Source organism: Scyliorhinus canicula, chromosome 6 (genome assembly GCF_902713615.1).
Source record: "Scyliorhinus canicula chromosome 6, sScyCan1.1, whole genome shotgun sequence".
Classification (NCBI taxonomy): domain Eukaryota; kingdom Metazoa; phylum Chordata; class Chondrichthyes; order Carcharhiniformes; family Scyliorhinidae; genus Scyliorhinus; species Scyliorhinus canicula.
Genome location: NC_052151.1, coordinates 189,561,689 through 189,586,546, shown reverse-complemented (window position 1 = coordinate 189,586,546; position 24,858 = coordinate 189,561,689). Strand labels below are relative to the sequence as shown.

At 43.8% G+C, this 24,858-nt stretch overlaps 1 protein-coding gene across 5 annotated transcripts in view; it reads left to right on the top strand.

Annotated features, from left to right (window-relative positions):
- The window catches only part of smap1 (small ArfGAP 1), a 329,292-nt gene that overhangs the window by 117,497 nt on the left and 186,937 nt on the right, over positions 1–24,858 (top strand). For 2 of the 5 annotated variants that reach the window (XM_038800670.1, XM_038800671.1), the window contains one exon: positions 21,429–21,524. The exons of the other annotated variants lie outside the window; for them this stretch is intronic. In XM_038800670.1, coding sequence (XP_038656598.1) covers positions 21,429–21,524 — 96 coding nt within the window. The remainder of the gene's footprint in view (positions 1–21,428; positions 21,525–24,858) is intronic. 5 annotated transcript variants of the gene reach the window in all.

Genomic DNA, 24,858 nt, shown 5'->3' with positions numbered 1-24,858 from the left:
ATCCCTTTATTCTTCAAAAAACTATCTATCTTTACCTTAAAAACATGTAATGAAGGAGCCTCAACTGCTTCACTGGGCAAGGAATTCCATAGATTCACAACCCTTTGGGTGAAGAAGTTCCTCCTAAACTCAGTCCTAAATCTACTTCCCCTTATTTTGAGGCTATGCCCCCTAGTTCTGCTGTCACCCGCCAGTGGAAACAACCTGCCCGCATCTATCCTATCTATTCCCTTCATAATTTTAAATGTTTCTATAAGATCCCCCCTCATCCTTCTAAATTCCAACGAGTACAGTCCCAGTCTACTCAACCTCTCCTCATAATCCAACCCCTTCAGCTCTGGGATTAACCTAGTGAAACTCCTCTACACACCCTCCAGCGCCAGTACGTCCTTTCTCAAGTAAGGAGACCAAAACTGAACACAATACTCCAGGTGTGGCCTTATACAATTGCAACATAACCTCCCTAGTCTTAAACTCCATCCCTCTAGCAATGAAGGACAAAATTCCATTTGCCTTCTTAATCACCTGTTGCACTTGTAAACCAACCTTCTGTGACTCATGCACTAGCACACCCAAGTCTCTCTGAACAGCGGCATGCTTTAATATTTTATCGTTTAAATAATAATCCCGTTTGCTGTTATTCCTACCAAAATGGATAACCTCACATTTGTCAACATTGTATTCCATCTGCCAGACCCGAGCCCATTCACTTAACCTATCCAAATCCCTCTTCAGACTTCCAGTATCCTCTGCTCTTTTTGCTTTACCACTCATCTTAGTGTCATCTGCAAACTTGGACACATTGCCCTTGGTCCCCAACTCCAAATCATCAATGTAAATTGTGAACAATTGTGGGCCCAACACGGATCCCTGAGGGACACCACTAGCTACTGATTGCCAACCAGAGAAACACCCATTTATCCCAACTCTTTGCTTTCTATTAATTAACCAATCCTCTATCCATGCTACTACTTTACCCTTAATGCCATGCATCTTTATCTTATGCAGCAACCTTTTGTGTGGCACCTTGTCAAAGGCTTTCTGGAAATCCAGATATACCACATCCATCGGCTCCCCGTTATCTACTGCACTGGTAATGTCCTCAAAAAATTCCACTAAATTAGTTAGGCATGACCTGCCTTTTACGAACCCATGCTGCGTCTGCCCAATGGGACAATTTCTATCCAGATGCCTCGCAATTTCTTCCTTGATGATAGATTCCAGCATCTTCCTTATTACCGAAGTTAAACTCACTGGCCTATAATTTCCTGCTTTCTGCCTACCTCCTTTTTTAAACAGTGGCGTCACGTTTGCTAATTTCCAATCCACCCCAGAGTCTAATGAATTTCGGTAAATTATCACTAGTGCATCTGCAATTTCCCTAGCCATCTCTTTTAGCACTGTGGGATGCATTCCATCAGGGCCAGGAGACTTGTCTACCTTTAGCCCCATTAGCTTGCCCATCACTCCCTCCTTAGTGATAACAATCCTCTCAAGGTCCTCACCTGTCAGAGCCTCATTTCTATCAGTCGCTGGCATGTTATTTGTGTCTTCCACTGTGAAGACCGACCCAAAAAACCTGTTCAGTTCCTCAGCCATTTCCTCATTTCCCATTATTAAAACTCCCTTCTCATCCTCTAAAGGACCAATATTTACCTTAGCCACTCTTTTTTGTCTTATATATTTGTAAAAACTTTTACTATCTGTTTTTATATTCTGAGCAAGTTTACTCTCATACTCTATCTTACTCTTTATAGCTTTTTTAGTAGCTTTCTGTTGCCCCCTAAAGATTTCCCAGTCCTCTAATCTCCCAGCAATCTTTGCCACTTTATATGCTTTTTCCTTCAATTTGATACTCTCCCTTATTTCCTTAGATATCCACGGTCGATTTTCCCTCTTTCTTCCGTCCTTCCTTTTTGTTGGTATAAACCTTTGCTGAGCACTGTGAAAAATCGCTTGGAAGGTTCTCCACTGTTCCTCAACTGTTCCACCATAAAATCTTAGCTCCCAGTCTACCTTAGCTAGTTCTTCTCTCACCCCCTTGTAATCTCCTTTGTTTAAACACAAAACACTAGTATTTGATTTTACTTTCTCACCCTCCATCTGTATTTTAAATTCCACCATATTGTGATCGCTCCTTCCGAGAGGATCCCTAACTATGAGATCATGAATCAATCCTGTCTCATTACACAGGACAAGATCTAGGACCGCTTGTTCCCTCGTAGGTTCCATTACATACTGTTCTAGGAAACTATCGCGGATACATTCTATAAACTCCTCCTCACGGTTGCCTTGACCGACCTGGTTAAACCAATCGACATGTAGATTAAAATCCCCCATGATAACTGCTGTACCATTTCTACATGCATCAGTTATTTCTTTGTTTATTGCCTGCCCCACCATCTCGTTACTATTTGGTGGCCGATAGACTACTCCTATCAGTGACTTTTTCGCCTTACTATTCCTGATTTCCACCCAAATGGATTCAACCTTATCCTCCATAGCACCGATGTCATCCCTTGCTATTGCCCGGATGTCATCCTTAAATAACAGAGCAACACCACCTCCCTTACCATCCACTCTGTCCTTCCGAATAGTTTGATACCCTTGGATATTTAACTCCCAGTCGTGACCATCCTTTAACCATGTTTCAGTAATGGCCACTAAATCATAGTCATTTACGATGATTTGTGCCACCAACTCATTTACTTTATTCCGAATACTACGAGCATTCAGGTAAAGTACACTTATGTTGGTTTTTTTTACCTCTGTTTTGAATCTTAACATCTCCAGTTTTATTCCTTTTGTTATTACTGGGCCTATTCACTGTGCTCCCCTCAGTCACTGTACCTTGTACTGTCGCCCTTATGGATTTCTGACTATGTCTTCTCTGCCTTGCACTTTTCCCCTTACTTCCTTTTGTTTCTGTCCCTGTTTTACTACCTTCCAACTTCCAGCATTGGTTCCCATCCCCCTGCCACATTAGTTTAAACCCTCCCCAACAGCTCTAGAAAACACCCCCCCTAGGACATCGGTTCCAGTCCTGCCCAAGTGCAGACCGTCCGGTTTGTACTGGTCCCACCTCCCCCAGAACCGGTCCCAATGCCCCAGGAATTTGAATCCCTCCTTCTTGCACCATCTCTCGAGCCACGCATTCATCCTATCTATCCTGACATTCCTACTCTGACTAGCTCGTGGCACTGGTAGCAATCCTGAGATTACTACCTTTGAGGTCCTACTTTTTAGTTTAACTCCTAACTCCCTGAATTCCGCTTGTAGGACCTCATCCCGTTTTTTACCTCTATCGTTGGTGCCTTTGTGCACCACGACAGCTGGCTGTTCACCCTCCCCCCCAGAATGTCCTGCAGCCGCTCCGAGACATCCTTGACCCTTGCACCAGGGAGGCAACATACCATCCTGGAGTCTCGATTGCGTCCACAGAACCGCCTGTCTATTCCCCTTACGATCGAGTCCCCTATCACTATAGCCCTGCCATTTTTCTTCCTGCCCTGCTGTGCAGCAGAGCCAGCCACGGTGCCATGAACCTGGCTGCTGCTGCCTTCCCCTGGTGAGCCATCTTCCTCAACAGTATCCAAAGCGGTATATCTGTTTTGCAGGGAGATGACCGCAGGGGACACCTGCACTGCCTTCCTACTCTTGCTCTTTCTTTTGGTCACCCATTTTCTATCTCCCTCAGTAACCTTCACCTGCGGTGTGACCAACTCGCTAAACGTGCTATCCACGACCTCCTCAGCATCGCGGATGCTCCAAAGTGAGTCCATCCGCAGCTCCAGAGCCATCAAGCGGTCTAACAAGAGCTGCAACTGATTTACATCCTCCTGGTGATGTGTGGGCACTAACTTTGATCCCTCTGCTAGTGGTGGGTCAGAGCATTGCGATCGGGCGCCGATCCCGATTTTCCGATTCTCTATCACAGCGGCGGACGGCAGTGAATCCAGGCCACTGTCTTTTAACCCTTTGCTTGCCGTTGGTGTCCCGTGCAAACGATGGTAATTGGATAGCTTGAATTATGCTTCTGAACAGCCAAGTTAAAGTAAAATAGCAGCCCTGTCCAAAACCCCGTTTGACATTGGGACACCACTAGCCAGTTGACCTGTCACTTCCACTGTGTCAGAAGAATATGCCTTGTTGACTTGTCACCATCTCTGAACTGTCAAAAAATTAAGAAGGGACTTGGGGTTTTTATTTAAATGTGTGGGAGACAAACAATTTGGTTTGTTAGTAACGTCTTGTCAAGGAGGAGGGGGATGAAACTGAATTACAAAAGGTTGATATTCAAAAGTGAGACCTTGTCATTTCAAACCTGTAATTTTTTTTTATTTTTAAACTAACTGCGTAATGCATCAACATTACGTTCCAAGACTTTTAAAATTGATTATTCATGCGTAGTCTAACCTGACCTCCTATATGTTTAACACCTCTGAATTGGCAGCTCGGAGCCATATAAATTAGTTCTGGTCTTTTGTTTGACGGGAGCTATTATTAAAATGAACCATGTTTTTCTTTTAATTACAAAGTTAGATCACAAATTGCGCCAGCGAAAGTGATTTTAAATGAAATTGCTGCAGGCAATCACATTCTTCAAAAGGATAGAAGTATTCAGAGGCAGGATGTATTCAAATCAATATAATTTTTAAAAACATTTGTCTTGATGCTTAATAATTCTTTGGTTCCAAACAGCAGGCAACAATAAAGCGAATGAGGCAGAGTACTGCTGATTTATATTTGGCAGCTCGTCCAAAATATACAGCAGAGAATAAGGTTTTGTAGCTAGAGGTCAGACAATGAGCTATATTTGTTCAGCAGGTATGAATTTTTAATGTTGTGAGACTCAGTTCAACATTGTAGAACCAATGATTCACATTGGTAGAATGCTCATTCAAGGGGAAAAATAATATTGTTGCAGTTGAGTCAGTGAATAGTGGATTTAAAGATTTTTTTTTGTCATGGGGAAATCTGTTGAATGTAATGTTTTACAAAATTCTTGTTCTAACTTCTTAGTAAACAGATGGTGTGTGAGATATATACACCTTTGGCTTCATCTCATTATTTTCCCGGTATCCTAATATATTAAATTAGCTAGATTCCGTGGTTTTCCAAAACAGCAACAACTTGCATTTGTATAGTGTCCAGGAAAATGTCCCAAAGTGCACCACAGGAGTTTTATCAAATAACATTTGACCCCAAGCCACTCAACGGGACATTGGGGCAGATGGCCAAAAACCTGGTTTTAAAAAGTAGGTTCTCGGGGACAAATGAAGCCCGCTACTCGCTGTCAAAGTTGCTTATTTTTAAAACCAATCCTTTAAGATAGGGGAAGAGGGCATGAATAAAGTTTGCTTCACTGATCCTTACCCTTCAATACTCTTGAAATTATGCTTTGAGATTCTGTTGTACGCTGCATTTATCGGAAATTCCTATCTGTTACCTTGCCTGAAAGGTTAACCTGATTTTTTTTTTTCTTAAATGGGTTAACACTAAAATAGCAGGGGAAATTCAGATGAATGAATTGAGCATTTTGTGTCAGTAATTCTGAATGCAGTTTTGGTCTATAATCCCTCATCACAATTTTGGGTAATTTTGTGTTGATAATTGTGTTCAATGTCAACTCTTCCTATTCGGGGCGCAATGATTCTCCCCCCCGCCCCAAAACGGCACGCCGAGATTTACGGCAGGCTGCTCGGAGAATCGCCGCTTACAGTTTGTAACGGACGAGCGCCGATTCTCCAGCCCGGATGGGCCGAGCGGCCTGCCCAATACGACGTATTCACTTCAGCGCTAACCACACCTGGTCGCTGTCGGTGTGAACAGCGCGCAAACGCCTGTGGGGGGGGGAGGGGGGGGGGGGGGGAGAAGAGAGGATCGAGCACCGTGGGGGCGCTCAAAAGGGCCTGTGATTGGTGCCCATTGATCGGCGGGCCGGCGTCTCTGAAGGACGCAGTCCTTTCCTCCGCCGCCCCGCAAGTTCACCCCTCCATTTCTTGTGGGGCACCCGCGGGGAGGACATTATTTTCGCTTTTATGCGGCGCCAAGGCCCGATGCGTGTAAATGACGCGGCACTGCTCCTCTCCCCCCGGGGGTGGGAGAATAGGGGGTGAGGAGCGGCCTCCGACACGCCGGTGTTAAACACTCCGGTTTTCACTCAGGCGTCGGCACTTAGTCTCCCGTTGGGAGAATCCCGCCCTCAGTCTTTTGTCACAGTTGCAAACACTGGCCACTAGGGAGGGTTGTGGGGAGAGATTGCAGCTTGACATGCAGGCTACTAACATTGTTGACACAATTCTGTGTATTGTCAAAGTGCTATGAAATGGGCCATGAAATCAGAAATTATAGAAAGAGTTGCACACTATTTGCATGGGGATAGAACAATGGTAACTTTTACTGAACCTAATTTTGCAGTATTGTGCATCAGAATGAAAAATAGCCCCGGAACAAACGGCATACATGGTGCAGAAATAGTTGAGGATGAAGTTAAGAGGGACTTGGAACATAAGAACTAGGAGCAGGAGTAGGCCAAATGGCCCTTTGAGGCTGCTCCGCCATTCAATAGGATCATGGCTGATCTTTTTGTGGACTCATCTCCACTAACCCGTCCACATTCAGCCAATGTGAATCACCATTGATTCTACAGTGTGATAGTGAGTCTCACAACATTAAAAATTCATACCTGCTGAACAAATATAGCTCATTGTCTGTGCTCTAGCTGCAAAACCTTATTCTTTGCTGTAAATTTTGTGGACGTGTCTCCACTTACCGTCCGCTCACCGTAACCTTTTATTCCTTAACTGTTCAAAAATCTATCAGCCTTTGCCTTAAAAACATTTAACGAGGTAGCCTCAACTGCTTCACAGGGCAGGAAATTCCATAGATTCGCAACCCTTTGTGTGAAGAGGTTCCTCATCAACTCAGTCCTAAATTTGCACTTCCTTATTTTGAGGCCATCCCTCCCAATTCTAGTTTCACCCGCCTGTGGAAACAACCTCCCTGCTTCTATCATATCTATTCCCTTCATAATTTTACGTGTTTCTATCAGATCCCCCCTCGTTCTTGTAAATTCCAATGAGTATGGTCCCAGTCTACTCAGTCTTTCATAAACGAATCCTCTCAACCAGTACATCCTTTCTCAAGTAAGGAGACCAAAACTGTACACAGTAACTTGAGTTGTACATGCTATGTTCAACTCTCAAGAGTAACAATCAGTAAAGCGAATAGAATGTTGATTCACGTTACCAAAACAGTTGAAGGAAATGGTGAAAAAACTGCAAAATCTGGTCAAATGTCACCACAATGCAGAGACCAGCCTCATGTTTTGAGGGGCATAGCTGCAGAGATGAGCAGCATGAATGTTCCAAGTACAAGGGATTTACAAGGAAACAAATGCTTAAATTTATGGAGAGATGAGAAAATGTGGACTTCATTGAACTTTACAAAATGCATTGAAAGATAAGGTATACACAGGATATTACTGCAAGGCAAATTAGGCCAGTTGGACTAGAGGCCATGAATTTCAATTAGTGAACAATAAAAGCCGAAGCTGACTAGGTAATCTTGCTGGTAGAACCGAGAGCGGAGTTATTGATAACATTTCTAAGCAAGCGGGGAAACAGAAATTGAAGGGCTGTCAAGATAAAGGACTGTGAATATGGATTAATATGTATTATCAAAAAATATTTGATGTACCACAAAAGAACTTAATAGCAAAGATGAAGGGCACATGAAGAGGAATGTGGTCACATGGACAGAGGTGGTTAATTGGCAGGAAGCAGTAAAAATTCGAATTTATTGCACTGCAATGGGGTACTTTTATATTACAGCATAAATAATTTGAGAATTGAAGAAACAATGGATATGCTGAAACAGCACACTCTGAAATTTCGCACATGCTGTTGTCGAGGTTACTGCAAAACACAGACTGTCATGTAACAAAAGAGGGATAGTATCGTAGAATCATAGAATTTACTGTGCAGAAGGAGACCATTTGGTCCATCGTCTGCACCAGCTCTTGGAAAGAGCACCCTACTCAAGCCCACACCTCCACCCTATTCCCGCAACCCAGTAACCCCACCCAACACTAAGGGCAATTCAGCATGGCCAATCCAGCTAACCTGCACGTCTTTAGACTGTGGGAGGAAACCCTCGCAGACACTGGGAGAACGAGCAGACTCTGCACAGACAGTGACCCAAGCCAGGAATCGAACCTGGGACCCTGGAGCTGTGAAGCTAACCACTGTGCTGCCGTGCTGCCCGTCAGTATTGAGACTGAGTATCCACAATGAAGTTCTGAAGATCACTATCTAACTTTTATTGTATATCAGTAACTTTTCACCATTTGATTGGTGTTGGCAAACGGGATTAGGTAGGCAGGTCAGGTGTTTTTCATGCATTGGTGCAGCCTCAATGGGCTGAAGGGCCTCTTCGAAACCGTGATTCTGAGACTGAAACTCCTTCGCCTTGAAAGACCATCATTTCTTACAATTCCGATATGTATCAATGGCCATTTATCATGAGATCGAAACTGCCCTCTGATTTTAAAATCCTTTTATCCAAAAACTGACTGGGCAGTCTGCAGGAGCACCAGCAAAATCATTACAGCTGTAGGGGGAGGCTGTGTCACCTGACCGTATCAAAGCATGCAAGGCTGAAGTTACTTTAAAAGCTTCCTCCAACCTGTTTCAAACAGTTCTCAGTTGCTAATTCTGTAAGAAGTTGGACCTCCAGTTACAGCAGCCACCAGGACCTGTCTGCACCACCTGGTGAACAGCTTTTACTTCTAAGGAACCCTGCAGTTAATCCAGGTTTCATCTCAATTCATCTGAAATTCTATTTCAGAGTCGGACGTAAACTCTCAACGATATGTGAGCTGCTAACAATTCTGTTTGGTGTTAAAATTTGTAGGAATTTACTACTTTAGAATCGTAAAATCGCGACAGTGCAGAAGGAAGCCATTTGCCCATCAAGTCTGCATCGACTGTCCAAAACACACCCTCGCCATATCCCTGTAACCCCACCCTAATTTTTTGGACACTGTGGGCAATTTTAGCATGGCCAATCCACGTAGCCTGCACATCTTTGGTTTTCGGGAGGAAAGCTGAGCACCCGGAAGAAACCCATCCAGACATGGGGAAAATGTGGAAAATCCACACAGTCACCCAAGGTTGGAATCAAACCCAGGTCCCTGGCGCTGTGAGGCAGGATGCTAACCACTGTGCCACCATGGGTGAGTGTGTGAATCAATAATACTCCTTGTTTAAATCCATGCTGCTGGTGACTTTTATATTGACTGTGTACTAATGGGGGTTTGGGAATGCATATCAACTGTAGCAAAATGAAGCTACACTGATTACAGGGACGAGGGAAAGGGCTTTGGCGGGTTCAGTCTACATCTCTGTCTGTAACGATATAGAACAATGAAAATGATGCCACACCAATTTGCTGGAACATTCCAGGAAACAAATCGGTTTACAGTCATCGAGTGAGATGAGAAGTCAAAACTCTTCACTGCAACCAAGAAGGTTAAGGTGACTTCATAGAACACTTATGATGAGCTGTTAGGTTATTATTTTTGTTTTTTTATGGTTAGCAAGGTGATGGGGTAATTAATTTAAAATGCTTAAAGGAGTTGGGTGGCATGGTGGCACAGCGGTTAGCACTGCTGCTTCATAGGGACCCGGGTTCAATTCCGGCCTGATCTGTGTGGACTTTGCACATTCTTCCTGTGTCGACGTGGATTTCCTCCGGGTGCTCCAATTTCCTCCCACAGTCCAAAGATGTGAAGGTTAGGTGGATTGGCCATGCTAAATTGCCCCTTGGTGTACAGGGGTGTGCGGGTTAAGTAAGGTTGCAGGGAGAGGGTGGGAGCCTGGTTAGGGTGTGCTTTTGGAGGGTTGACTGGTGTCCTTTGAGAAGACAAAGGGTGAAATTCTCCTATTTTGCGATTAAGCCCCGTGATGAATACAGGAACCTGAGTGTTACTTGCTGCCGTAGCCAGCGAGCACACGGTCCTAATCTTCCAACACCAGCCTCATTATGCACCCGGATGAGGGGGGCCTTCGATGGGGTCTGGTCCGCGATCGGGGCCCACAGATTGCCCCCCCTTTCCCCCCGGGCCTACTTTGTTGCATGGTCGGCACCTGAACCCCGGCGCCATGTTGAGTCGGGGCCAGCGTGCTGAAGAAGTCCCTCGCGCATGCGCAGGTTGGCGCGGCCCAACTGTGCATGTGTGGGGTGGCGTGGTGCCCATTTGGTGCCAGGAAAGGAGGCTGAAGCGGCATGAACCACTCCAGCGCCATGCTGGCCCCCTGTCGGGGACAGAATTGGTCGTCCCCATGCCCATTTCGCGCCGTCTCCATTTTGGAGAATCGCCCCCATTGTTTTTACACTGAATCATGAATTGCCTGAAAGGGTTATGGAAGCAGATTCAATGGCAACGTGTGAAAGAAAATTGGTTAAATGCTTCAATGTAAAGAAATTACCAGGGCAGGCAGTGGGTCTATTTAGACAGTACTCTCAAAGAACGATTAAAGGCACGATTGACTAAATGGCCGCCTTCAAGGACATATGATCCTGTGAAGTTATGATGCTAGGTAGTCACTCTTTTGTGACTAGATGGCTGGCTCACAACACAACTGCAGTACTCCAGGTGAGGATCAAAGTGCTTTATGAACCCTGGTGCCAACGTAAACCCCCTTCGCAAGATGAAAATACTAATCATCGTTAGTTTAGGCATAAACAGTGTGTTTTCTGGCTGTGTCGCAGCATCTGGCCTCAAACTGCAGTTGCCACACGCACCTGTCACATACTTTTCCAATAGAAGCTCTTGTCTTATTTTTTTGTCCAGCTGTCCTGTACAACCCCAGTGAATTCTTTTCACAATAATTCATTTTGCCTCACATACTTATGCCTCACCAGGGGCTGGTTTAGCACACTGGGCTGGCTTTTAAAGCAGACCAAGGCAGGCCACCAGCACAGTCAATTCCCGTACCAGCCTCCCTGAACAGGCGCCGGAATGTGGCAACTAGGGGCTTTTCACAGTAACTTCATTGAAGCCTACTCGTGACAATAAGCGACTTTCCTTTCATTTCATTCTTAATTTGTCAACTTGATAGAATTCCAAGCGCCAGTCCAGATCGATTTTTCAATTTGAACCCCAGGTCTTGGACAGGAGAGCAGACTGCTGCATTCTTTTCTTCTTGGAAATGTAATTTATATGCACATTTCTCTATGAGAAAAGGAAGAAAGTGGATAAAACTGAAGAAATTGTGCAGTTTGGTTTTATTGTGCTGTAGCCTTGGAATAACAATCAGGATTTTCAATCTTTAATTTGGTTGCTCGATCCTTTTTTTTTAAAAAGAAAAGATTTGATTCACTGAGATTTCCAATGTTTCGTATCGTTGATGATTACTTATGTCCATGATTTCTCGGAGAGATTTTGTATTTTGGAGGAAGAAAGATTAGAGTGTAATAACATTTTGATGCACACAAATACTTAATTATTGGCTGTTTTGGATAGATCTTGTATAACCTGATGGAGAATTAGATGATTAGCTATCATCCTGTTGATATATTTTCAAGTACTGCTTAATTGTTTCCTTGGCTCTCCCGACTGCTCATCTTACAACAGAAGCCACGAAAATGGTTCCTATTTGTGGTTCAAATTTCAGGGAATCTGAGCTGTATTTTCAGCTTCCCAGTTTAAAAAATGATACTTAACACCTGATGATGATACTTGTTTAAGTGTGCCACATAATGAATTGGCTTTGGAGTGCAATGACTGTTACAAAAGCAATGGTAGCAACCTAGAATACTACCAGTGTACTGTCAGTCCTGCTGTACTTCACTTTGAAAGTTACAGATGCTGTCACGTTTCCAGTTATCAGTCCAAACCAGTGTTTTGTTATAAATTGAAGACCCAAACACCTCACTGGTTCATTTTAAGCTCCTGCTATCTTCACCATAAAATTATAGAATCTCTACAATGCAGAAGGGGGCCATTTAGCCCATCGAGTCTACACCAACCCTCCGAAAGAGCACCCTACCTAAGCCCAATGCATACCTTATCCCCATAACCCCACCTAATCTTTGGACACTTGCGAGCAATTTTAGGATGGCCAATCCCCCTAACCTGCACATCTTTGGACTGCAGGAGGAAACTGGAGCACCTGGAGGAAACCCACATAGACACGGGGATGATGCTCAAACTCCACACGGACAGTCACCCGAGGTCGCAATTGAAGTTGGGTCCCTGGTGCTGTGAGACAGCAGTGCTGATCACTGTGCCACCATGTTATCACCACCAAACTCCCCAGTCGCAGTAACTTCACGGAAGCCTACTTGTGACAATAAGCGATTTTCATTTTCATTTTTTTCATAAACCCAATCCCAATCATCTACTTCTCTCCACGTGGCTTGCAGGCTTAATTTCCTTTCTCTTCTTGTGGCTTTGCAGATGTTATTGCTCTCCCTCCCCATTGGCACATGATAACATTTTGCCCCCTTCTATAAACCCCCAACCTAGAGCTAATCGACTCCTCACAGCTTGGTAAGAGCATCCATTTTCACTGTTCCAAATCCCCACCTTCCAATCCCCAATCCTCTATTGCTTCTCCCTTCACCTGAAGCTCATCAACCTATCTCTTTTCCCCGATTACCTTTTTCCTTTTCTCAAAGCCAGAGCTAGCAAAGCTGACAGATCCCATTCTACACGCTAAGATTGATTCCATCCTTCTCTTTCTCTTTTTTTCTCCCAAGACTTACAAGTCAAAATTTTTACCTCTTCCATGTTTCCGTCCCCTCCACTGACTGTATCCTCAGAGGATAAATATTCAGTTCATCAGACAAAACAACATGTAAGAGACATGCCGAGGTGTTAGAGACCTACAGATACTGAAGCAGTTCATGTCCAAATGCAACAAGACCTGGACAATATTCAGTATTAGGCTGGCAAGTGGCAAGTAACATTTGTGCCCCACAAATGCCAGGTAATGACCTTCTACAACAAGAGGGAACCTAACCATCACCCCATGACATTTAATGGCATTACTGTTGCCAGGTTGATGGCATCCTATCCACAAATATTCACTCCTTTCACCACCGACACAATGACAGCAAAGTGTGACACCTACAAGATGCACTTCAGGAACTTGCTAAGGCTCCTGAGACAGCACCTCCAAACCCATGATCTCTATCATCTAAATGGACAAGAGCAACGGACCCATGGGAGCACCACCACTTGGACGCCCCCCCACCCCCCAAGCCACACACCATCCTTACTTGGGAATGTATCACCGTTCTTTCACTGTCGCTGCGTCAAAATCCTAGACCTCCATTCGTAACAGTATTGTGGGTGTATCTGTACTACGTCGACTGCAGAGGTTCAGGAAGGCTGCTCGCCACCATTTTCACAAGGGTGATTAGGAATGGGCAATAAATGCTAGTCCAGCCAGCGATGTCCGCATCCCACAAATTAATTTATAAAAAGGGAGCAAGTACTGAAGCAGTGGAAAGCACTGTGGATGCAGCAATGAAAAATGTTTTCAGTGCTATGCAGAGGGATGGGAGAGGGATCGTTGGGGTACAAAAAGAATCAGCAGGAAAAAGCGGTGAAACGACTATTTTCACGTGCCACAGAGGATCCACTATATCACACACTGTTAAATGTGAAGATGCTGCTGTCATAAAATGTTGGCCTTTTCTGAGCTTATATTTTTCAGACAATATCAAAGAGTGCCCAATCCATGTTGAACATGCTGAAATCAGTAGGAGTTTTGTAACTAATGGCACAGCATAAGAATTTCAGTATATTTACTTGGAGAGTTGTTGCAGGAGGATACATTGTTTATGCCAGTTCATATCCGACAAAAGTTGTGTAATAAAACTGCTCATCTTTACTGCCTGAATGCTCAAGGATCCAAATACTTGAAAGATGTTTTTTTAAAAATTTTGATAAATTTTCATCTGGATTGGATCAACCCCAATTTGTTATTTAGCGCATTGCAGTTTGCTGTACCCTCTCTGCAAGAATGACCTTTCTTTGTGTCACAGACACTTTAAAGGTGTTTCCCTAAAGTTACCAGTGAACAATATATTTGTACGTGAGTGTGTGGATCTTACTCTTGGAGTGAGTAATTTAGTTTAAAATAACCTAGCAGCAAAGCCTTTTTTTGTTAACTTTCAAGGAAAAGGTTAGCTGATTTCACACTTGCTCTGGAGAAGATACAGGTGCTAACACACAAAGATTGGTTACAAATTAAGATAAAACTATACTAAACTGGATTCATGTTTCTAAGTCTATATTTGCTGCAGGACTGATATGTTTTGAAGTTGAGATGTTGCGTTGTCTGATGTGAAAATGCTGCAGGGTATTCTCTGCAGCTGCGATAGGTTCCATTGTAAAATTGCCAAAGTTTGCTTTAACAGGTGACCTTAGTAGGTGGAATCGAGTTTACAGGGAGGAAAAAAGGTTCTTTATTTCGTTATGTGTGGCACTTTTAGCTGCTTATATGTTATAATTCCATTAGTTATCGGAAGGCAGTTTAGCCTCTAATGATCAAAAGGGTCAAGTTTGTTCATACCTTATTAGTTATTGTCTTTGTGTTTGAAGGAAAAGCCATGAAATCAGTGAGTTTCTGTTTACTCTTTTGATTTAAATTTTAAATCACCTGAGGAAGGAGCAATGCTCCGAAAGCTCGTGTTTGAAACAAGCCTGTTGTACTTTAACCTGGTGTTGTAAGACTTCTTACTGTGCTCACCCCAGTCCAACGCCGGCATCTCCACATCATAAATTTTAAATGTTTGGGAAGTCTCCATTTTATCTGGCTGAATGGTTCAAGCCTGAATCCATGAGGGAAAAAGTCAGGTGATCCTCTTGAGTTCATTTTGGAAATTGTCTTTAAACTCAGACCAAGGTCTACAATATGTGAGCGAGCTCGCAGAGAGTCACCACACTCCGGCGCCAACTCCATCTACAAGTTTGCTGACGGCATGACCATAGTGGGTCGGGTCTCGAACAACGACAAGTCAGAATACAGGAGGGAGATAGAGAACCTAATGGAGTGGTGTAACAACAACAATCTCTCCCTCAATGCCAGCAAAACTAAAGAGCTGGTCATTGACTTCAGAAAGCCAAGTACGTACACAACCCTGTCTGCATCAACGGGGTCGAGGTGGAGATGCTTCAAATTCCTAGGTGTGTACATCATCAAAAATCTGTCTTGGTCCACCCATGTCGAGGCTATCACCAAGAAAGCAGAACAGTGCCTATACTTCCTCAGGAAATTAAGGAAATTTGGCATGTCCACATTGACTCTTACCAACGTTTACAGATGCATCATAGAAAGCATCCTACCTGGCTGCATCACAGCCTGATAAGGCAACTGCTCGGCACAAGACCGCAAGAAACTTCACAGAGTCTTGAACACTGCCCAGTCCATCACACGGACCTGCCTCCCATCATTGGGGAAAGCGGGCAGCATAATCAAAAACCTCTCCCACCCGGCTTACTCACTCTTCCAACTTCTTCCATCGGGCAGGAGATACAGAAGTCTGAGAACACGCACAAATAGATTCAAAAACAGCTTCTTCCCTGCTGTTACCGGATTCCTCTTATGGACTGAACTGATTAATACTACACTTCACATGATGCCAGTGTCTATGTGCTTACATTGTGGACCTTTTGTTGCCTGATTATGTATTTTTTAATGTACTAAATCATGAGCAGCACATAGAAAAATACTTTTTACTGTATCTCGGTACACGTGGCAATAAACAAATCCAATCCAATATGTGACCTTAAATAGTTTTTCAAAAAACTTGAAATATTATAAATGTGCACAGTCTCTTGGACAGCAGATTCTTCTCACCGGTATGTAATCTTTCAATTGCTCTTTGAAGTAAACATACAGATTAGTTGAACAGCTTTTCATTTCTGCAGGGATTCCTGATGTAGTTAAATATTAATGTGAAATACATTTTGTAATTTATTTTTAACTGTGTGGTTTCTTTGCTAGGCTTACACCGAGCGTCAATCAATGTGCCTTAAATCTGAGTCGTAATTCAAATTTAAGACGTTTTCAAACTTTGTAATGGGGCAGCTCAATTGCTACCTCCTGAGATCCTTCACAGTCCTATTTGCTTCAACAAATTTGACTATTCATCTGTTGGAGGCCTTGAGTTATATTCATGGTGTTCTTTCTAACCGGAAGATTAGTGCATGCACTTCATGGTTAATCATAAGTCCTTATTTAAAATTATGAAGCAAACAATGCCATTTTATTCCAAATTCTTAATGCAGTATTAAGGATATTTTGTAATTTGGAAGGTGGAACTGTGCCTGTGAATCCTGCCTCAGTGCACACGGTGACATGAAAGAATAGTTTTCCCCCCTTGGTAAATTGAAGTCCTCAGGATTACTCCATATGCACTGTCTGAAACTTGTAGATTAGCAAATCTGCGGTTCACTTCCACTTCTGGTGAATTAACTAATCTTGTCAGATTTATTACTGTGGCTACCAAGCAAGTCAAAGACTAGGAATCCTCCGGCGGGTAACTCACCTCTTGACCCCCTCAAAGCCTGTCCGCCATCTACAAGGCACAAGTCAGGAGTTTAATGGATCACCATTTGCCTGGATGAATGCAGCTCCAACAACACGAGATGCTCAACACTATCCAGGTCACTCACCACCCTGACTTGGAAATGTATCGCCATTCCTTCACAACCACTGGAGTAACATCCTGGAACTCCCTCCGAACAGCATGTGGGTATACGTACACATTTCAAGAAGGCAACTCACCACCACCTTCTGAAGGGCAACCGAGGATGGACAATAAGTGCTAGCCTAACCAGCGCCACCCACGTCCTGTAAATGAATAAAAACAAAAAATTAAGGTAACGGCCAGGCGATTCAGAGGGGATTTGAGGAAAAACATTTTCACCCAAAGAGTGGTAGGAATCTGGAACTCTCTGCCTGAAAGGTGGTACCCATTTAGGAAGCATTTAGATAAGCATTTAAAACACCATAGCATACAAGGCCAAGTGTTGGAAAGTGGGATTAGAATAAATGCTTGATGGCAGGTACAGATGCAAAGGGCTGTTTTCTGTGATGTGAAACTCTGACTCTAAATGGTTGTCACCAGCACCCACATGCTGCAGCTGTACCACACCACTTGCCCGTCCATCTTTTATTGTGTTTTATTTAACTAATTAGATTTTGGGTTTAACAAAGTCACTCGGCTGTTATCTGCAATTATATTAAGTAGTTTAGTTAAGCTATAAATTTAGTGCAATACTTGTATTTCCCCAGTACTGGTTCAAACTACTGCGCTTGTTTAGAGGGATAAAAATCTTAAAACTTACTAACCAGCCAATCACCTATCTGCTGACCTAATGGAGATGCCGGCATTGGACTGGGATGGGCACAGTAAGAAGTCTGACAGCACCAGTTTAAAGTCCAACAAGTTTGTTTTGAATCACTAGCTTTCGGAGCACAGCTCCTTCCTCAGGTGAATGAAGACGTGGGTTCCAGAAACACATATATTGACAAAGGCAACGATGCAAGATGATACTTTGAATGCAAGTCTTTGCAGGTCCAGACGGAGTGACTGGAGAGAGGGATCATCACTGGCTAACGAGGTGTGAATTGTCTCAAGCCAGGAAAGTTGGTAGGATTTTGTAAGCCAAGGGCAGATGGTGGGGTGGAATGTAAAGGAACATGAATCCAAGGTCCCGGTTGAGGCCGTACTCGTGTGCGGAACTTGGCTATCGGTTTCTGCTCAGTGATTCTGCGTTGCCACGCGTCCTGAAGGCCGCCTTGGAGACCTAATTAATGCCTATGAATGCTCACCAGCTACTGGAGGCTTAATGAAGGTACAGAACCCAGCATCTCCTTCCCCTGCTGCACCAAATGGCCGTACACAAGCCAGTGTCTCCCGTATGTTTGACCTCTTCAAGGATCCTTTTGGGTTGTCCCTGAAATTTCCCTGTCATAGGAAAATAGGAGAAGGGATATGCCATTCTGCCCATCTTTTAAAAAAAAAATATATTTTCTCCTTTTTCACATTTTCTCCCAAATGTACACCCACCAACAATAAACAACAATCAGCAACAGATATGTCAATCCCCATAACAATAACAACGATCCTATCCTCCCACCAACCCCGAAATATCAGCCCGCATGTTTAAATAAACAAATGACCAAATAGGAATCCGGGATTACCCATAGTCAAACCCTTCCCAACTAATGTTCGATGTTATCCAGTTCTTGAAAGTGCATAATAAATAATGCCCATGATTTGTAGAACCCCTCCAAGCTTCCCCTCATTTCAAACTTAACCTTCTCAAGGGTCAAGTATTCCGATAGGTCCCCCCGCCACGCCAGGGCACAGAGTGGCGAGGCTGCTCTCCAACCTATCAGGATCCGCCTTCGGGCGATCAATGAGGCGAAGGCTACAACATCTGCCTCTGTTTCCAACCCTGGCTGGTCCGACACCCCGAATAGCACCCCCTGGGGACCCAGGTTCAGTTTCACAGCACGACCCTGGAAATTACCCTAAAAACTTCCTTCCAGTAATCCTCTAGCTTTAAACAGGACCAAAACATATGAACATGATTAGCAGGGTCCCCCCCGCAACGTTCACACACATCGTCTACTCCTTTAAAGAATCGACTCATCCTCTTCCTCGTGTGGTGTGCTCTGTATACCACCTTAAGCTGTATCAGCCCCAACCTCGCACATGAGGTGGAGGCATTCACTCTCCGGAGCACCTCACACCAGACCCCCTCCTCCATATCCTCTCCCAACTCTTCCTCCCACTTTGCTTTGATCCCTTCCAGTGGTGCCTTATCCTTTTCCAAAATAGCTCCATACACCGCTGACACTACCCCCTTCTCCAGTCCCCTTGTCGTCTGCACCTCCTTCAGCAATGTGGGAGCCGGTTCCTCCGGGAAGTTCTGTATCTCCTTCCTGGCAAAATCTCGAACCTGCATGTATCTATAACATTTCTCCCTGCTCCATCCCATACTTCGCTTCCAGCTCCCTCAATCCTACAAACCGACCCCTAAGAAACAAATCTTTTAGCGTCTTAATCCCCATCTCTTCCCATTTCCAAAAACTTCCATCCCACTTCCCTGGCTCAAATCTGTAGTTCCCCCGAATCGGCATTTCCCTTGACCCTGCCTCCAACCCGAAGTGTGGATGAAACTGCTTCCAGATTTTCAATGAAGCTATTATTACCGGACTCCCTGAGTATTTCCCCGGAGCTATCGGGAGCGGCGCTGTTGCTTGTGCTTTCACTCCCAACCCCCTGCACAAACTGACTTCCATTCTGACCCACTAGGAATCAACCCCTCTGACCCAGCTCCGCACCTTCTCCACATTCGCCGCCCAGTAGTAATACATCAGGTTCAGGAGACCCAAACCCCCTGCCTGCCTTCCCCTCTGTAGCAGCACCTTCCACACTCTGTCCACCTTCCCACCCAATATGAATGAGGTAATCCTTCCCTGAATCTCCCTGAAAAAAGCCTTTGGGAGGAAAATCGGCAAGCATTGAAAAATAAACAGAAATCGTGGCAACACGTTCATTTTAACAGCCTGTACCTGGCCCGCCAGTGACAGAAGGAGACCATCCCACCTTGCCAGTTCGGCTTTCACTCTCCCCTCCAAACTAGAAATCATATACTGTGGAGTCCTCCCCCCACTCCCGGTCAACCTGCACCCCCAGATACCTAAAGTGAGTCCCTGCCCTATGGAATGGCAGCCCCCCCACACCCGGCTGAGACACCACAAAATAGTCACTCTTGTGCCATTCTGCCCATCTAGTCTGCTCTGCCATTCAATATGATCATGGCTGATCATTCAGTTCAATGTATTTTCCCCACAGTATCTGCATATCCCTTTGTCATTGGTATTTGGAAACCTGTCAATTGTTGCTTCAAAAGTACCTACTTCGAGTCCTCCTGGGAATTTTCTGCCACAACTATGTGGAACGATTGCTTTGGGAGTCTGGCGTCAGACATGTGAAGGACATATCCCATCCAGCTGTTTTTGCGTGACTTGCACTGGGCAAGCTGGCTTGGGCAAGGATGCTGTTGTGGTGCTGCATTTCCTGCCGCGGATTTGAAGGATCCCATGTAGGCACTGCTGCCAGTACTTCCTCCGTGCTCCGAGGAGCCTGCTGTAGCTCATCCAAGTCTCCGAAGCGCATAAAAGTTTTCATCGTGGGCAGATGACTGAACTAGCACATTGGAGATGGTGATGAATTTTGTTGTATATGTCTGCCTTTGTAGAGAGGAAGCTCCCAAGGTACTCGGTAAAGAGGGGTGTTAGCTCTAGTTTTATTTGCCAGAGCTCTCACCCAGAGTATACATAATAAGTGATCAAAATCACTGTTAATTTGCTTTTCACTGGATTTCTTAGGGAAGCAGTTTGCTTTTCTTGTGACTCATTTCTACTGTCTTGGTGTTCCCATTCCCCTTTATTCAACCATCTCCTTATCCTACCTTTCTCCTCCTTTCTCTCTCTCTCTCAAATACTCCCCTCTCCACAAGTTATCAGTTATTTAAATAAATTTTTCATTAGCTTCAGTTAATTCTTTCTCATTATTGTTAACTGGTGTTTTCTTGGATAGCTGCACGTGTCTTTGATGGGGTGCTTACCTGAACATATTAGAATATAAGCCTGTGGCTGTGCTGAGATTGTGGGTTGTTTGATGCAGTGGGAGAATTTTAACTTGTTAACAATGGGACTGGGATTGTATTATAGCACAGTGGGTCGCACTGTTGCTTCACAGCTCCAGGGTCCCAGGTTCAATTCCCGGCTTGGATCACTGTCTGTGTGGAGTCTGCACGTTCTCCCCGTGTCTGCATGGGCTTCCTCCCGGGTGCTCCGGTTTCCTCCCACGAGTCCTGAAAAACGTGCTTGTTAGGTGAATTGAACATTCTGAATTCTCCCTCTGTGTACCCGAACAGGCGCCGGAATGTGGAGACTAGGGGTTTTTCACAGCAACTTCATTGCAGTGTTAATGTAAGCCTACTTGTGACAATAAAGATTATTATTATTGTATTGAGCTAACCAATTGGCTTCACAAAATTTCAAAAGGTAAATCCAGTAAAAGTAAAGTATTTACCTTGTCACTTTTCTCACACATTAAAGTTTCATTACCAGTCACTAACAATATTAAAAAGAACTACATGTTAAGTGGGTAAAAACTTGGGTAAATGAGGGAGGTGTTTGGCGCATTCAGCTTGGGGGGGGGGGGGGGGGGGGGGGGGAGGGAATTGTTTGTGTTGAATAACCTAACTTGTTCCTGAATAAAGGTTTATTGCCTGCCTCCGATACCCTATCTGAAGCAATTGCAAATACTGGTCACTCATTTTATTAAGTCTCGTCTGACATGAGGACCTCTCTTACTTCCAGTCTCCTCCCCATGCCATGGGTCTACCTCCAAGCATCATCAGCCTAACTGGAGAAGACCTTAGTACAGAGAAGGAATGCATTGTTTCTGCAGCTCTAGTGAGTATTACTTAACATTTTTGAATGTGGGAACAATGGTAGTGATCCGTGTTTCTGTTAGAATAGCGGGCAGAGTCTATATCACACTAGCTTGATGTGCTGTTTCACCCTATCACACGATACCTCACTGCAGAATTTGATATTGATATTTATTTCTGCTACGACACTAGGGGGAGCACTGACAATGAGACTGCAACTACACATGTGCAGGAAGTACTCCCCCTAGTGTTTGGCACAAATAAATGTAGCCATTCTTGACTCCAGGATTTGCACACCTTGAAAAATTGTACAACCCTGAATTCATGTTTAATTTTAAAATGTTACTATCACTTTTATGGCAGGTGAAATAAAAGACAACTTGTTTCTAAAGAATCATTTTTGTCATTTATCATTCTACCATTTGTTGCAGGTGCTGTTAGACCTTTTTAGTATTTCCTGTTTATATTTTGTATCATTTTCAATTTTTGCAAGAGGATGATTTATACTGTTGCTATTGTTCTGGCACTGGGTCAATCTTAAACATATTGAAGCTTAACTGTTCCCCGAGGGATAGAAAATGGATACAGAAACAAAATACTGTGGATAAAAATCGAAAGTGTTGAAAATGCTCAACAGTATCTACGGCGAGAAACTGATTTAACGTTTCAGGTCGATGATTTTCTATAAGAGCAATCTAGAGATATAACAATGTTTAAGCAAATACAGAGGCAGTGAAAGTGAGGAGAGGATGAAAGAACACAAGAAGATCTGATAGGGGTGCTAGGCAGGAGTGATTAAATGACTAGAATGCTGTTGCACTGCAAAAAAGACATAGTAATGGGGCGGGTCAAGAAATGAAACTAACAGCAACAGTGGAATAGTAACCATTGGCTTCTTTAAAATTGTTTCATGGGATGTGGGTTACATTTTGTTGCCCATTCCTAATTGCCCTTGATCTGAGTAGTTTGCTAGGCCGTTTCAGAGGGCGGTTAGGAGGCAGCCACATTACTGTGGGTCTGGAATCCCACGTAGGCCAGACCAGGTAAGGACAGCCGATTTCCTTCCCTGAAGGACATTAGTGAATCAGAACAATTAATAATGGTTCCATGGTCATCACTAGGCTTGTAATTTGAGATTTTATTGAATTTTATTCAAACTTCTTCATCTGCTGTGGGTGGATTGGAACCTAGGTCCCCAGAGCAGACAGCAGGATCTTTGGATTACTTGTCCTGTGACAATACTACTTTGCAGCCCCCCCAAGACAACTGCTGTCTGTGGTGGGGTGGGGGGGGGGGGAAGAGAGGGGAGAGGGGGAGAGGGTGGAAACAGTGGCTATGATCTGAAATGGTCAAACTCATTGAATCTGGAAGGCTGTAAATTGCCTCATTGATAGATGAGGTGATGCTCTTTGAACTTCCATTGAGCTTTATTAGGATATTGTAGGAGGCCAAGGTCAGAGTGAGAGTGTGACAGATAATTAAAATAATGTGACCAGAAGCTTGGGGTCATATTGCAAACAGAACAGAGGTGTTCAGTTGGGGGTAATAGCAATGGACGATCTATTGAATGTGGAGGCTGATGGGATGGAAAGTGAATCATAGTTGTCCTGGAGAGAGGGGAAGGGATGAGTGCAGGCGTGTGGGAAATGGGATGGAGGTGGTCGATGAGAAGAATCTTTGGTTGAAGAGAAAGGCAGACAGACCTATTGAACACACTGGTTTGGCAGATGTCATTGTCAGAATGAGATGCTACTGAGAACTGAGAAAATGCAGGAAATGGGGAGGGAATTAGCTGTCCATGGTTATTGGGCTACCAGTAGATATTGGCCGGCAGCTTATCCCCAGAACGAGAGACCAGAAATTGAGGAAGGGAAGAGTGAGATGTGAAGGTGTGGGAACAGCGGAAATTGGAATCAAAATTGATAACATTTTCAGTTGCAGAACAGATCACTGAAACATGATTACTTTTCCCCTTGTGTTATATATTTTATAAATAAAACTTTCCATTGTAATATCATTTTGAACTTCTTTGGGCTCCCAATGTTTTGTTTCCACTTCATTTTCATCTTGTATGTTTTGGTTCCTCGGTTTTGACACTACTGTAATTGCACTTGTAATCTTTCCAGATTGCCATGCAGTCAAAAAGAGAGTGCCTAGGATATTACTGGATCACCCACTGCTTTGCATAATATTTTTCTCTTTACAATTCTTTTATCTTCTATTTGTTGCCGTACACCTAATTTGTTTCCTTCCAAACTGAGCTGTGGTCAGGGCCTTGTGCATACATTGCTAGCCCTATCCAGTGATGGATTTGAAGAGTTTGAATCCAGAGTGATCTTGAACTGAGGCTGTTATTTTGGTTGAGGTAAGGGTGTATCGGGGTCTGTGGCTGGCACGGGGAAGATGAAGCTGATTTTTGGGATACATGGGGGTTTGGCTGGGCCCACAGGTCTGAGGTGGATTTGAGGCTGTGGTGCAGTTAGTAAGGGATCTTGGAAATGGCACTGGAATGTTGAAGCTGGGTGGGATGCTGTCAGGTGGGGTTGTTACAATGCCCCTTCCCAGGAAAATTGACCATTAATTTCTGCTCCTGGTCCGTGTTCTGCATTTCTAGCTGGGGGTAGGTGAATACTCGATAAGTCGGCATCAAAACTCCTGTGAATAATAGGTATTTGTGCAAGATGCGAGAAGATGGTGGATGCTTTGGATTATTCCCCCCTCCTGTACAAAAGGAGAGAAAATTGACACCAGTTTATTTTTCAAAATGTGTGTTATAATTGGACTTTATGCATAGGCTACATATTTTTTCTTAATTTGAGCTAATTTGGAGATCAATCTTTTTTTCCTTCTCTTAATTATTAAGGAGAAACAACTTCCTTTTGCAACAAAAATGTTTTCTCCTCATAGCAGTGGGAAGATACACAATGAAAGCTATTAACCAAAGCATTTATTCACTTAACCTCCGCATGTATGAAAGTAGGGCAGAATATTATCGCTGAATAATTTTGATAATCTCTTCCACCTGGCCCCACAATCATATGAGTTTAACGTTCTACTTCAACATTAAACAATTAGAGCATGAGACAAGCAAACCATTTGGAGCGTGCAAAATTATATCCTTTTTACTGTCAAATGAAAAATATCAATGGAACAGAGTATCTCATTCCTGATTAGTGCTGATTTAGCTGGTCTCTTCTGGATGGCAGTAGAAGGACGACAATTGGATTCCATACTCCTGAATTGAGGGAGGTTGGGTGAACAATCGGCTGTGATTCCCACTCGTGATGTCCAATGATTAAATAGTCAAGGAGTAACTTTATATTCTGAGGAATGTAGGAAATTGTTGTATATTACAT